General features: G+C 43.9%; 1 protein-coding gene across 2 annotated transcripts in view; it reads left to right on the plus strand.

Annotated features, from left to right (window-relative positions):
• The window catches only part of USPL1 (ubiquitin specific peptidase like 1), an 18,127-nt gene extending 11,724 nt beyond the window's left edge, over nucleotides 1-6,403 (plus strand). For both annotated transcript variants that reach the window (XM_081004085.1, XM_081004084.1), the window contains 4 exons: nucleotides 969-1,098; nucleotides 1,997-2,122; nucleotides 2,524-2,684; nucleotides 4,363-6,403. In XM_081004085.1, coding sequence (XP_080860211.1) covers nucleotides 969-1,098; nucleotides 1,997-2,122; nucleotides 2,524-2,684; nucleotides 4,363-6,224 — 2,279 coding nt within the window. In that variant the 3' untranslated portion in view covers nucleotides 6,225-6,403. The remainder of the gene's footprint in view (nucleotides 1-968; nucleotides 1,099-1,996; nucleotides 2,123-2,523; nucleotides 2,685-4,362) is intronic.
• Nucleotides 6,404-15,642: the final 9,239 nt, after the last annotated feature.

Genomic DNA, 15,642 nt, shown 5'->3' on the forward strand with positions numbered 1-15,642 from the left:
ATGTAACCCAAGGTACCACTGTATTGCCTCTGAATATGCAGATTCCATTTAAGACATGGGAAGTTGCCTTATACGGAGTCAGGCCATTGGTTCACCTCAGTGTTGTTTTCACTGACTGGAAGCAGCTCTCTGGGATTTCAGGCAGGGTTCTCTCCCTGGAGATGCCAGAGATTGAACCTGGGACATTCTGCATGCAAAGCAGATGCTCTGCCACTGAGTTATGGCCCTAACTTAACATAGGGTTCCTTGTTAAGATACCTTCACCAGATTTTCTAGCCTCTTCCTGCTAAGTAGTCAGTGCTCAGAGTTTCTCATCATGTATATCCCAATCCTGTGTCAGAAGAAAACTGCACTCAAACTGCACTCTCTGTGCACACTCACCTGGGAGGCCCATTGAACTCAGTGGAACTTGCTTTTGAGTAAAGATGCATAAGCCGCTGCTGACAGTTACTAAAAAAAGTTGTCATAAATTAGGTCTTAGGTTTTATTTAATATAGGAAGCAAAATGTATAATTCTTAGATATTTCAATGACTTAAAAAGTATATAATTCAATGCAAAATTCAGATATCTTTAGACCTTCGTACTTTTGTTGTTTGAACAGAAAGCAAAACACGCTTTATGAGCCTGTGCACCAGCGTTTGTAAGAATTGGCCCTTGTAAGTGCTTTCTGAAATATGTGAAACATCTTTTGAAGAGTCACTAGATTTTGGCCATGATCAGCAAGGTATTTTACATTATTTAAAAAGGACCTGGATAGCTCAGTTGGTTAGAATATGGTATTTATAATGCGAAGGTTGCAGGTTCGATCCCCATACGGGACAGCTGCATATTCCTGCACTGCAGGGGGTTGGACTAGATGATCCTCATGGTCTCTTTCCAACTCTGTGATTCTATGAAACATAGTAAAATGTTTTTACTGTCCTGCAGGGTGCTTTCATGTGTCTCACCCCATTTCTTTTCTTCAAAGGTAACAAGGAGAGCCCGGTGTTTGCATTCCCTCTACTTTTAAAGAAGGATCCTCAAACAGAAAAACTGTTTCTCCACTCTTATTCATGGAAGTTCGAATGCTCACAGTGTGGCTACCAAGTCAATGACAGGTTAGTTTCTGCTGAAGTTCTTTCTCGTCTTCCTTAATACAAGCACATGTTAATCTTCAAATCAGCGTGGATGTCTTTATATTTTTCTCTGCAAACAGAACATGTGCGGGATTGATGGGGTGTTATGAGCATGCCATACGTCTTCTTTCACGGCATAGCATAAAATGTTGTGTTTGCTGTCAGAAAAGGCAAGCTAGCTCTGCAGTACTTGATAATTCCTGAGTTTTTCTTGCTGTTGGTCAGGATTGATCCTGCCAGTTAAAGTGTGCATTCAAGAGCTGAACACTGCAATATATGACAGTAGCCCAAACATCATGTTTAGCCTCAACATAAATGAGGTTCCCAGATACATCCCATTCTACTTCCATTCTACTTGATTCTGTTCCCTGATAAAGACACCAAGCCCAGGAGCATAATATCTCACCCCATATTGACAGACATTCCCTCCAATGCCTATTTGCTAGCCTAAACAACCAGCACATTTTGCTGGCAGTACAGTTCTCCAAGGCTATGTTCACATGCAGGGGAGAATCATGTACACATCCACAGATATCTTTTTTGTTTCTGTTGCAGACATGCCACTGCTTACAGTCAAGCTTACTTTAAACTGGAAAATTCATTGTTTATTGAATTTCAGTCACCTGCAAGCAGCAGGTATATGTTCCTGTAGCTTTTAAAAACTGTTGCATGGGGTAAACATTCCCACCCTAGGACAATCCCTGAAATTTGCCAGTATTTACTTCTTTAACTTGGAACTTAAAATTACATTTAAGCTTTTGGTTGCAGCAGGTTCAGAGCAATTTTGAATGTGGATCATTCATATGAATGACTCTTCTGGATGTCCCAGGTTTAGCTTGGCAATAATTTTCTCACAGCACTGGATCATTTCTTATTTCAGGCGTCAGAAGACATTGACAACATTTACAAATATCATCCCAGAATGGCACCCGCTGAAAGCTGTTCATACTGGTCCCTGTAATAACTGTCATCACAAATCTCAAAGAAGAGAAATGGTTTTAGAAAAGTAAGTGCGAACCATATTAAGCTGCTGATGTGAGTAAAACTACATCGCAGGTGGATAATGAGCTGCTGCTAGTGTTGTATGAAAATGCAGTTCTGGCATAATATTAGTAGCCTTGCTGGGTCCCATCATGTAACTATGAATTTGCCAGCTAGACAGCTGTACCTACCTCCAAGGTTCTGCTATTTGAAAACCATGGCTTATGGAATCTCATTCTATAAGCTCTCAAATAGTCTTATTTGGGTGGTTTTATAAAAAGCTTTTGAGATACTTATGAAACTTTCATAAATGGAGTTTCCTAAACAGCTAGTTGCTAATTCTGCTGTGTGTGGATGATGTATCCAGTATTAATAATGCTGTAAGTTACATAGTTCTAAAGCTACAAATTGTTGTTTCTTTGATAGTGTTTCCTCGGTACTTATGATGCACTTTGTGGAAGGCTTGCCACGTAATGATCTGGAGACCTACTCATTTCAGTTTCAAGGAGATTCCTACCAAGTAACAGCTGTTGTTCAGTATCAGGAGGAGGCAAGACACTTCATAACATGGATCTCGGATTCAGATGGTAAGTACAGTGCACTCCCATCACCTGTCCTTCAATAGGTGTCTGTCTGCACAGGCTGGCGGAAAGAAAGCAGGAAACACATGTAAAAGAAAAAGCTTACTGTGCAGAATGTACCAGCCCTCTCAGGTCCTTCATCAGGAAAGTTCAATCTTGTTTTGTTATGCTTTCTCCCTTTTCCTTTTAGCTCCCCTGCAATTTGCCTGGGACTTTCTCTTTTTGCTGCAAGTCCTGGTTGGTAGCCTCAGATGATTCTGGGAAGAAAAGCAAGAGATTAGGAACCCATAACTCAGGCATAGGCAAACTCATCCCTCCAGATGTTTTGGGACTACAACTCCCATCATCCCTAGCTAATAGGGCCAGTGGTCAGGGGTGATGCGAGTTGTAGCCCCAAAAACATCTAGAGGGCTGAATTTGCCTATGCCTGCCATAAGTAGTAGACCAGTTAGCAGTATGTGTGCTGTTCTGTTGTAAGTTTTTCTAACCCAGTATACATAAGCTATCACTGTTTCATAATAAGTAGTTCCAGCACAGTCATGTCCATTATCCCCTTGCCAATCCTGTCCCAAAAGGCACCTGGGAGCCTCCCACAGTAATGGGGAGGGTTTTCCCTCAAAACCCTTCTCAGAGAGGACCAATAATTACCGTATTTTTCGCTCTATAAGACGCACCAGACCACAAAACGCACCTAGTTTTTGGAGGAGGAAAACAAGAAAAAAAATATTATGAATCTCAGAAGCCAGAACTGCAAGAGGGATTGCTGCGCAGTGAAAGCAGCAATCCCTTTTGCTGTTCTGGCTTCTGGGATAGGTGCGCTGCCTGCATTCACTCCATAAGGCGCGCACACATTTCCCCTTACTTTTTAGGAGGGAAAAAGTGAGTCTTATAGAGCAGAAAATACGGTATGTCTTCTACTGTGTGGTGATCCAAGGTTAAGATAAGAGAAAGCTCGAAAACCATTCCTATATCAGTCCTATAGCCAGTCATTCGGATAGCTCAGTTGGTTAGAGGCTGCGGGTTCGATTCCCCGTAAGGGACAACTGCATATTCCTGCATTGCAGGAGGTTGGACTAGATGACTCAGGGTCCCTTCCAACTCTATAATTCTATGAAAATAAGTACAGTGGTACCTCGGGTTAAGTACTTAATTCGTTCCGTAGGTCCGTTCTTAACCTGAAACTCTTCTTAACCTGAAGCACCACTTTAGCTAATGGGGCCTCCCACGCTGCTGGTGCACGATTTCTGTTCTCATCCTGAAGCAAAGTTCTTAACCCGAGGTATTATTTCTGGGTTAGCGGAGTCTGTAACCTGAAGCGTATGTAACCCAAGATACCACTGTAGTACTCATATCCATTATTAGGAACACTTTCTGGCGAGGTGAAATAAATGTTCACATCAGACTTGTAAATAACTGTTTTCTTGATCTCCGGTGGTGAGTAAAAATTGCTTCCAGGCAGGGAAGCCATTGTAAAGTGGTAGAGAATTGGAGACCATTTGTGACTTACATAGGTATGTGTGGGCGGGCAGGCTAGTTGCTGTTTATTTTTGTGGATATATTTCAAAGCTGGTTTATCCAGTAAAGTGCTGAAAGACTTTGAAATGAATAGAACAGTGATTTCCAGAGAACTGTGATGAGGGATTATGCATCCTAAAATTCTGAACTGTTCATTTCTCATTTTCAGAAACATGGCTTGAGTGTGATGACTTAAAGGGTTCGTACTCTAGAAGACACAAGATCTTTGGCGTTCCCCCTTCAGAGATTCACATCGTCATCTGGGAAAGAAAATCGCCACGATTGACAAATGGTCTGGATTCGCAGCTAGAAAGTGAAGTGGCTACGAATGTTCCTTTGCTAAAAGCACAGCCAGATTCTCCATTTAAATATGCTGATGGCAAGTCTGCTGGCAACGCACCTTTAATTTATCACACTGACGATAACTTGAATGCACACACTAATGAGACACAAAACTTGATTGCGAATAACAACAGTAATTTGCTTTGCGGCTTGGAAAACCTGGCCAATGATGATGTTGTAACTTTGACTCTTGTACGAATTCCACTTGACTCTGAAGGTAAACCACTGGACGAAAGCCCTGCAGTGGAAAATAACATGACAGTCAGAATGGACACATCGCAGCTGCATGATCCAGGTGGAGTTAAAGTTTCTCCAACTACTTCTGAAAGAGATGTTGCTGGGAAGGAGTGCAAGTTACTTGAAAATGGCAGTACTCCCTTGCATCAAGGGCAGCCAAACAATGCAAGTAACATGCTTATAACGCCGGTCGTTTCTCTGAGCAATAGCCATTATTCACCAGAAATGTTACCAGTTCAAGGGGCAGAACCTGAAGTTCCTATCAAAGATAGCAGCAGTTTGGACACAGCAAATCAAGAAAACAAAAGCAGCAGAGCAAAAGCAGGGAATAGTGTACAGATAACACATAGTACTGTAGAACACTGGAGAGAAGCAACAGCAAATTCCCAGGCTAGTTCTGCTTCTTCCCCAAGTAGTTATTCTCACTCGGCCCCTAAAAACGGAACGAAGTCATTCACAGGCAGTTGGGTAAAGGGTTTACTTGAAAGATCTCATCCTCTCATGCCCAAAAGTTTATTAACCTATAATAACACGGAGATCTGTAAAAAGCCCATTAAAAAAGAAACTCGCTGCACTTCACTTGGTAGACAGGCAAGCCACTTTCATGGTTTTCAAGCAAAACATTCAAAAAACCAAAGGGAGAAGTTAACGGAGAGGGCATTAGATTCTTCTCATAAGGCTCCTCCTCTATCCTCACCCACTCTTTTTGCAAGACCCCCTATAGAAAAGCATCACATTGTTGGAAGCAAAAGTAATGTGGTGGAGAGTGCTGGCTCACTGGTTGCTTTGGGTAACCAGATTGGGCCTAAACCGAGCCACAATAAAACTAAAAGCTTTACATCGGCTGAGAATGTTGAAGAGTCAAGCGTTACAATAGCACACCGACTGCGCCTACAACTTCAACAGCAGCTGAAAGCTAAGAAGGAGAAACTGGCTTCGCTAGATAAGGTGGCGAAGGCTCAGGTGCGAAACAGGCGCTCTCCCAAGAAAAGGATGAAGGATCAGTCACAGCTTCAATCCCAGAAAGAAAGTGACTCCCTACAGAGCTTGTTAAATGCGCTGCAGGACCAAATTGATGTTGAAGATAGTAAATCTGTGAATTCTCTAAGCACCAGTATGTCCCAGTGTAGCAGTTCAAGTTTTGATGACATTTTATCTGAGCTGCTGTCTCCCACTACATCTGTTGCTTCCTTGGAACTTCCACAAGAAGAAGAATGTGGATATGGTGCACAGGAAATAAACCATGACCATAATTATCATAGTCCAGTAAAGGAGAATGGATATGAGGACCGTACAAACCTGTCAATTAAATCATCCCCCAAGAAACTCGACTTTGAAAGTCCAACAAAACAATTTAGTCTAGAAGAACTGTTGCCTAGTTCAATGCTGAATTCAATAATGGCTGACACTCAAGACTTGCATCACTTTGATGAAACCCTCTTAGCATGGTGAATTGTGTTTTAACAATTTCACATGTTTCTGTTAGATGGCTTTAAAGCAAAGCATAACTTGTGTTCCAAGCTAATTTTGCACATGGTGGTTCTTTGGATTTTTTAAAATGTGAAAGTTTTTTTACTATGAGGTTGGTTTATTATTATTATTAATAAATTAAGACAAATGGGAATAGACAAGACTCTGGATTTTGTGTCTGAAACAGAGGTGATAACAGGTAGATTTTTGACAAACAGTAAAAAGTTACTGAGGTAGAATTACATTAACACAAGAGATGTCAAAGAAAAATGCATAATTGCTGAGCCACAGAAATCTGGTAATAGATCACAAAAAAGTATATATGGCATCATGTTCATAAGTGTGGCAGCACAGTTGCTGACAGATGCTTGTCTCAAAACTCTCATTGGCATAGTCAGCTCTTTAAAAAAGAGCTGTTAGGTTTCTATTTTTTTCCACAATTATGTGTGTTAAATTATTTTGTTTTGTACACTTGAAAGAAAAAAAAATGTTCTCAAAAGATTCCTAATGAAGCAAGTTTCATCTATGATGAAGACACCAATGATGAAGAGAATGTGACATAAACATACATCTTTTCAGCCTGCTCTTTCTGATTAAATAATAGTCCTTTGTGATTGCTGTGTTTGCGCATAATGCTAAACCGTGGCTTGCTTTAACCCTGATTTGTTGGGGGGAGGGGAACCTGAGTTGTCTCACCAATAAGCAAGTAAGACACGGCTTACTTCTAGAAAGTTGGTTTGTTTTCAGCTGTTCTTGCTTTACGCCTCTGTAGCTTGCCCAAGTTCTAGAGATTGGGTGGCTAAACAAACCATGGTTAAGCAAAGTTGTTCGGTTTGGACAGACCATGGTTAGTCTGATTGTCTGGATTCATATGTTCACAAACACCACATTTTTGCTAAACAGGTCATGCCTTAGTTTAGTTATGTATGAAACCGGGCCACTCCCTCCTGTTCAGATGAGTTGTAAGGTTTAAGATTCATTTAGGAGGCACTTAGGTTTTATTACAGTCAAATATATAAATTTAGTTACCGTATTTTTCGCTCTATAACACGCACCCGACCATAACACGCACATAGTTTTTAGAGGAGGAAAACAAGAAAAAAAATATTCTAAATGAAACAGTGGATGTATAATTTTTGTGGTTCATGCTGTGGCCACAGACATGTGATCTGACGGTGAGTTTGGGGTAGCCCAATGGAAAAATCCTGAGGATCCATGTGGATCCGTGCTTTGTAACCAGGCTCTCTGTCCCTCTCTTCTCCCCACTCAGCAACTCTTCTCCCGCTTTGCTGTTTCAAAGCGAGCAAAGCGAGCCACGGAGGAGGGAAGGAAGGGGAACCATGGATCCTCTGCTCACGACTGCAGCAGATCCCCCCGCCATCCGTAGGCATTCGCTCCATAACACGCACAGACATTTCCCCTTACTTTCTAGGAGGAAAAAAGTGAGTGTTATGGAGCAAAAAATACGGTAAATAAAAAATACGATTTCTGGGACCATACTGAAGGGATATCAGCAAATCTACTAAAACTTGAATCAAGGCATTTTAAAACACACCCAGAGTTTCAATCAAAATGAAAATAAAATTCTTTTCAAAAGCGGAGGCAGTCTAAAACTGACTTATATTTCTCATTGTGTTTTTAAGCACCCTTTGAGAAGCAAGAAAGCATGTTGTATTTTTCACATTTACTTCATTGTATTGATTATTCACATTCCAGAAAATGGATCACTATTACTTGGTGAGGGAATCTTGGAGTGCAAGTACATTTATTTGTCGGCCTGTCGCCACCTCTACTGCCAAAGGCTGCCAAAGGCTGTGTAGAAACTGGATCTTGCTCTGATCTTATATTTGTTAAATTTATATATGACCTTTATATTCCAAGGATCTCAAGGTGGCAGGTGTGGAGGACTCCCTGGTCCTGAATAGGGTAACTGCCCCTGAAGGACCAGGTGCGCAGCCTGGGAGTAATTTTGGACTCACAGCTGTCCACGGAGGCGCAGGTCAGTTCTGTGTCCAGGGCAGCTGTCTACCAGCTCCATCTGGTATGCAGACTGTCTCACCAGAGTGGTGAATGCTCTAGATATCTCCCACTTGGACTACTGCAATACGCTCTACATGGGGCTACCTTTGAAGGTGACCCAGATACTACAACTAATCCAGAATGCGGCAGCTAGACTGGTGACTGGGAGTGGCTGCCGAGACTATATAACTCCGGTCCTGAAAGACCAACATTGGCTCCCAGTACATTTCCGAGCACAATTCAAAGTGTTGGTGCTGACCTTTAAAGCCCTAAATGGCCTTGGCCCAGTATACCTGAAGGAGCGTCTCCACCCCCTTCGTTCAGCCCAGACACTGAGGTCCAGCTCAGAGAGCCTTCTGGTGGTTCCCTCACTGCGAGAAGTGAGGTTACAGGGAATCAGGCAGAGGGCCTTCTAGGTAGTGGCACCCTCCCTGTGGAACGCCCTCCCATCAGATGTCAAGGAAATAAACAACTATATGACATTTAAAAAATATCTGAAGGTGGCCCTGTTTAGGGAAGTTTTTAATGTTTGATGTTTAGTTGTGTTTTAAATATTCTATTGGGTGCCGCCCAGAGCGGCTGCGGAAACCCAGCCAGATGGGCGAGGTATAAATAATAAAATTATTATTATTATTACATGGTTCTCCCCATTTCATCCTCACAACAACCCGGTGAGATAGGTTAGGCTAAGAGATGGTGTCTGGGCTAAGCTCACCCAGTGAGCTTCATGGCTGAGTGGGGATTCCGACCAGGGGATTCCAACACACTAACCATTACACAGAGACTCACACAGGCTTTTTACAACTTAAAAGGGAGGTGGGTGGAAAGCCTCTGCAAGTCTCCTACCCCTGCTTTAAGATCGGAGCCAGAGCAGCTGATGCGCAGAGATTAAATCAGGCTGCCTCGCATGCACAAACCTGTTCCCTGCTAGGAACATGGTGGCGCAGCTCATGCAAGGTTAAAACCTGCCCTCCTGTCCATCGGTTGATGTCACTGGTGTGACATTGTCTGATGGGGTATGGTGTGGGGAGGGAAACAACCTGTTGGGCCAATATTGTTCTGGATGCTGTAATTTAACACACACATCCCAAGTTAAAATTTCCAACAGTCCTTGATAAACTACAGTGTGCAGAATTCTTTCGCTGGGGGGGTGATGCCTCCAACGGTGGAGGGCAGAGCAATAGCCATTGTGGCTAATAGGCATCGCTAGTCCTCTCTTCACCTCACCCCAATGTATAATACAGTGGTACCTCGGGTTAAGTACTTAATTCGTTCCGGAGGTCCGTTCTTAACCCGAAACTGTTCTTAACCTGAAACACCACTTTAGCTAATGGGGCCTCCTGCTGCTGCCGCGCCACCAGAGCCCAATTTCAGTTCTCATCCTGAAGCAAAGTTCTTAGCCTGAAGCACTATTTCTGGGTTAGCGGGCTCTGTAACCTGAAACGTATGTAACCTGAGGTACCACTGTACTGCAGAGTTTTCCCTGGGATGTAGCAGTCGCCAGTTTTGATGCCTTTTTTTGCAACTCAAAGGAAAGTTTGTCCAACCAGGCGCTCCCTCCTTGTGGATGGGGATTCTCACGAAACTTTGCAAAGGAAACTTCTCTGTGGCTGAAGGCGCTAAATGCAAACTTTTAAGCCAGGGGTCAGCAAACTTTTCCAAGAGGGGGCCGGTTCACTGTCCCTCAGACCTTGAGGGGGGGCGGACTATATTTTGGAAGGAAAAGAAATGAACAAATTCCTATGCCCCACAAATAACCCAGAGATGCATTTTAAATAAAAGGACACATTCTACTCATGTAAAATCACCCTGATTCCCAGACCGTCCCCGGGCCGTATTTAGAAGGTGATTGGGCCGGATCCGGCCCCCGGACCTTAGTTTGCCTACCCATGTTTTAAGTGAATTTTTTAAATAATCCGGATTAGAAATAATGGCACACCGTTGCAGAGATGCGATCCATGGCTGCTCTGCAAACAGGCCCTTGTTCATTTCCTTGCTTTTTGGGGTTCGCGTACCCAAACACGGAGGAAACGATCCTTCCCCCCCCCCCCCCGCACCATGGCTCCGCGCTAATAAAAGTACAGGTTTTTTTTTAAAATGCACAATTAATTACTTGAAATAATGTAAGAGCTTTCAGTGTGAGAATTTGAAGTGTGAATTCTGCCGTCGCTTTGTTCTCACTTTCAGAAGCACGCAACGTTTTCTCCATCTTCCTAAAACAGGCATTTAATCACCCAGATTTCTCCCCACCGACACGCACCCCGTTTGGAAATACGTCGACGCGAGCAATGAAAGCAAAACAAAAATTGCAGAGCGGTTGGGTAGTTTGCTGAGTGACTGAACTTGCGTTCAAACCACATTAATATTGATCATTTGGTACAAAATAACACAAAACCCGGCCGGTACCTCCTCTAAACGTGTTCTGATCGTAAAACGTCTCACAAACTGTATCCAGAAAAATAAAAAAGTGTTTCCGCCCGGTTTCGAACCGGGGACCTTTCGCGTGTTAGGCGAACGTGATAACCACTACACTACGGAAACCCAGGTCGACTCAAGGTTCCCCCACATGATTCTTATAGCAGAATTAGCATGTGCATTTCTTGCAATTTTCAGAATTTTGCAAGCTTTAGCGTTTAGCCGCGTGCTGGGGACGGGGAAGGAAAAACCGCTAGATTGCATGCATAAGATACATACATAAACATGGATATGTACACACACACGCACACACACACAAACACAGACAAAATTCTGTTCTATAATACTAGTTTATTATTTTTGCAAAGTAAGGTGCCATCAAGTGTGGTTAAAAGTCACGCCTAAACTTGGCAGTCTGGATCCATCCATGTCCAACAGCTACTTTGCAACATTCGACAGACCTAATTTACAATGTGCAAGTTTCTGTACTTGGTGCACTTCCCTGTAGGAGACACGGAGAAAAAGCGGCATGCCCGGTAGTTTCCCTGCACCTGCTTCGACTACACGAGTTTCCCGGTTAAAAAATAAATAAATAAAAATCAGCAGTTCAGAGTGGTATCTATGAATTAAATGCAAGGTACTTCCTTCTTCCAAACCAGAGCTGCTTTGCAGAATTAAATTGCAGAGTGAGATAAATCCGTTCTAACGATGCGACAAAGTTTGCAGAGCAAGACTGGGAAAGAGAGAAGTAAAAAAGATCCGCTCTCCCCGTCCCTGGGTGGGCTCGAACCACCAACCTTTCGGTTAACAGCCGAACGCGCTAACCGATTGCGCCACAGAGACTCCGCTGGTTTCGGGTGTCTGCCAGGAAAGTACTAATGGTTTCAAGCCTTGCTGTTCTTTCGACTGCTAACGCGCTTCCTTTAATTCATTCTTCCACCATCACTTCCACCTCCAAAATAGCTGTTGCAAAAACCCCGGAAACAAACCTCCTTCCTAATGAGCGAGGCAGGAAGGCTGGACGAGGAAGGCTCTTGCAGCAGCAGCAGCAAATGATAAGATAATAAGATAAGAGCCCCAAACGGGGGAACTTGCACAAAACGCCTGCCCTAAATTTCACCCTTTCTTGGGGTTCGTGATCGCCCAGCGCAAACTAGCATGATTCCTCCAGGGGGAGAAAAAAGGGCAAGTTAAAAGTGGGGATATTATCCCAGTTCCTTCTCCCTTTGATTTTGATGCGCGTGCCTGGCTGCTGCTTTGACCTAGCCAGGCAGCAGTTTCTGGGAAAGGCACCCTGGTACCCGGCATTCATGAATCAATCGATCATAAGCTTCTGGGTATCCTTATTGCAGTCTCTTAACAGATGCCGCTTGGCCCTTAATCCCACACTGAATTACTTCTCTTTCCACCTCCCCAACGCCCTTTCTGAAGCCGCTTCTCTATTCTGTTCTGCTTTGCACCCACCTTCACCTTCACACCCATGGGCATGCCCCCCCCCCCGCCTTGCACAACCCACCCCCAGCCTAACCTCCTGCAACTCCCTCCTCCCATATGTTGCAACTGCCTAACATCCTTTTCACCTCCTGTCAACCCTGATTTAAGGTTATAACACTGATGATGGTGGTGGTGGTGTTTTTATTGATACCCGCCCATCTGGCTGGCTTGTTCATAAATAATAAATAAAAACAAGTGGGGACCGCAACATGGGCGTAGCCCAGCATTTATTTATTTTTAGGGGGGCATTTTGTTGTTGAGCTTTTTGGGGGAGATCACGGGTAAAAATCCACCCCAAAGGGAGGACATTACAGAAGGCAGGCTTTTGTTAGAGGAGGCAGGCTTCTGCTAGGGGAGTGGAACCTCAGTTAATTTAGTATTTTTAATGCTTTTCTATACTTTTTGAGCACGCACCCCCCCCTCGTGGGCTGCAACAAAATGTTGTAGCGTGCCGTGTTCCTGGCCAGTTTCCAGCCTTCAATTCCATGCTCAATTCCTCATTCCACCCTCCAACAGCCACAAAACATTCTGTGCCCACTGAGCATACTCAGTCCTAATTAGCCTGTTTTGGGTTTGCCGCCACCACCTCTCTCTTTTTTTGTACCTAAATATTTTGTATACTACAGTGGTACCTCGGGTTACAGACGCTTCAGGTTACAGACTCTTCAGGTTACAGACTCCGCTAACCCAGAAATAGTACCTCAGGTTAAGAACTTTGCTTCAGGATGAGAACAGAAATTGCGCGGCAGCGAGAGGCCCCATTAGGTAAAGTGGTACCTCAGGTTAAGAACAGTTTCAGGTTAAGAACAGACCTCCAGAACGAATTAAGTGCTTAACCCGAGGTACCACTGTACTGCAAACTTCCCCAAGCCAACTGACACCATTTTAGCCATATGGGTAACTAGTAACTTATGCACATTTAACTGGTGCACCTTCAGCTTCATGCACTTGGCCAAAAATTAAAACGGGTGGGAAGAGGGTGGGCATCCAGGAAGAAAGACTTTGGCAATCCCACCCATCAATGAACCCAACTTTCTTTTGGCTATATGCAAATTTGGCTTTATAGGAATGACACTCAGAGCTTGGATATTAGAAATAGAGGGAATGATAATGGTATATAATCATGTCTGGAGTATAATTTGGTCCATGGGAGAGTCATTACACTTTGTTGTTGTTTAGTCGTCTAGTCATGTCCGACTCTTCGTGACCCCATGGACCAGAGCACGCCAGGCACTCCTGTCTTCCACTGCCTCCCGCAGTCTGCTCAAACTCATGCTGGTAGCTTCGAGAACACTGTCCAACCATCTCGTCCTCTGTCGTCCCCTTCTCCTTGTGCCCTCCATCTTTCCCAACATCAGGGTCTTTTCCAGGGAGTCTTCTCTTCTCATGAGGTGGCCAAAGTATTGGAGCCTCAGCTTCACAATCTGTCCTTCCAGTGAGCACTCAGGGCTGATTTCCTTCAGAATGGATAGGTTTGTTCTTCTTGCAGTCCATGGGACTCTCAAGAGTCATTACACTAGATCTTATCAATAAAAGGGGGGTGATATGCAGGAGGCTAACACCAATGCTTGAACTATAAGGGTGGTACTCACCCTTCCTTTGCTTTTAGGAAAAGAAAGCTAGAAAAGAAAAGGAAGAAGGAGGAGGAGGTATGGAAATGCCATATGGGGGCCAAGGGGAAGAAGCTATCACCACGAGGCAGAGGCAGCATGGCTGATTCAGCTGCTTGTAGATCCAAGCTTGCTGTTTTTAGGAGAGTAACAAAGCACTCTCTTGTGATGTGAATGTTGGCAACTCTCGCCACAGTAAATAAGCCATATTTCAGAAAGACACTATAGCCTTCGCTGTGCCTCATTTTTTCCAAAGGAAACACTAACTCTGGTGAAGTGCCAAGACCACTGGAATCTTGCACCGCTCAGCAGAGATTGGGGTGGCCTATAACAGTATTTTATAAGTTTATAGTAAACAGGAGAATTTCATTATATAAACAGCTGGGTTTTCTATTTCCAAATATGGGGAATCCACCTTGGTATGTTCCTTCGGCTCAGCAGCTATTGGTGCAACATGAAACCTGCCCAGCACCTAACGGCCTCGTTTGAAGGTCTGCTACTTCCTTCTACATTCCATTTTAAGACTTTGACCCAAGGCAGACCCATGACTTCACCACCAGATAATTTTTTTTTATTTCCTCACCATCCTCTGTTTCCCATCTAACACCTAGATTCTAGCTTGATGAAGAGTTTGAAGTAAGCTTGTGCATTTTGGTTGACCTAATAAAGGTACTTTAAGGTTAAAGCTATGGTTTTCCCAGTAGTGATGTATGGAAGTGAGAGCTGGACCATAAAGAAGGCTGATCGCCGAAGAATTGATGCTTTTGAATTATGGTGCTGGAGGAGACTCTTGAGAGTGCCATGGACTGCAAGAAGATCAAATCTCTCCATTCTTAAGGAAATCAGCCCTGAGTGCTCACTGGAAGGACAGATCCTGAAGCTAAGGCTCCAATACTTTGGCCACCTCATGAGAAGAGAAGACTCCCTGGAAAAGACCCTGATGTTGGGAAAGATGGAGGGCACAAGTACAAGGGGACGACAGAGGACGAGATGGTTGGACAGTGTTCTTGAAGCTACCAGCATGAGTTTGACTAAACTGCGGGAGGCAGTGGAAGACAGGTGTGCCTGGCGTGCTCTGGTCCATGGGGTCATGAAGAGTCGGACACGACTAAACGACTAAACAACAACAACAACAATAAAGGTACATCGCTAACAAAGATTTTACAATAAATGGAGTGTTTTATAATAAATGCATAAATTTTTAAAGGATCTTATGGTTTAATAAGGAAGTCTATTGCCTAGTTCCTCTTTCTTTGTGCTGCTTCTAACAGGCCTGTTGAAAAGGAAAAGAACAAGGAAACCACATCCTTTGTGGGTAAGTAAAGATTCAAAAAAAACAAAATTAAGCCAAGCTGCAACAGCAACACACACACAATAACTAAGTATCCATGAAAGCCGGTGAAAAAGTGTGTCTCAACCAGGATGCAGAATGAGAGTATCAAAATGACTATGTATTGCCTTGTTTTGAATTTGTGTGATCCTGAAAAGGTATTCACAATTGCACCTCCCTATGTTCTGAGTTCGACCGCTCAAGATGCTTTAGAGGTTAATGGGAACAGGAACTGGGAACAGGGAGGTTCTGTAGAGCAGTGGCAGAAAATCTGCTGCGCATGCAGGAGGCCCCAGCTTCAATCCCAGACATCTCCAGCAAGGTCTGAGAGAGGCCCCTGCCTTCTGAATTCCTGGACAGCTGCTGCCAGTCAGTGTAGACAATACCAAACTAGATGGACCAATGGTTTGACTCAGGTGGTTTAGACCACAGCGCCTAGGGCTTGCCGATCGGAAGGTCGGCGGTTCGAATCCCCGCGACGGGGTGAGCTCCCGTTCCTCGGTCCCTGCTCCTGCCAACCTAGCAGTTTGAA

The sequence above is a fragment of the Podarcis pityusensis genome (assembly GCF_964106645.2).
Source record: "Podarcis pityusensis genome assembly, chromosome: 4".
NCBI classification, from domain to species: Eukaryota; Metazoa; Chordata; class Lepidosauria; order Squamata; family Lacertidae; genus Podarcis; species Podarcis pityusensis.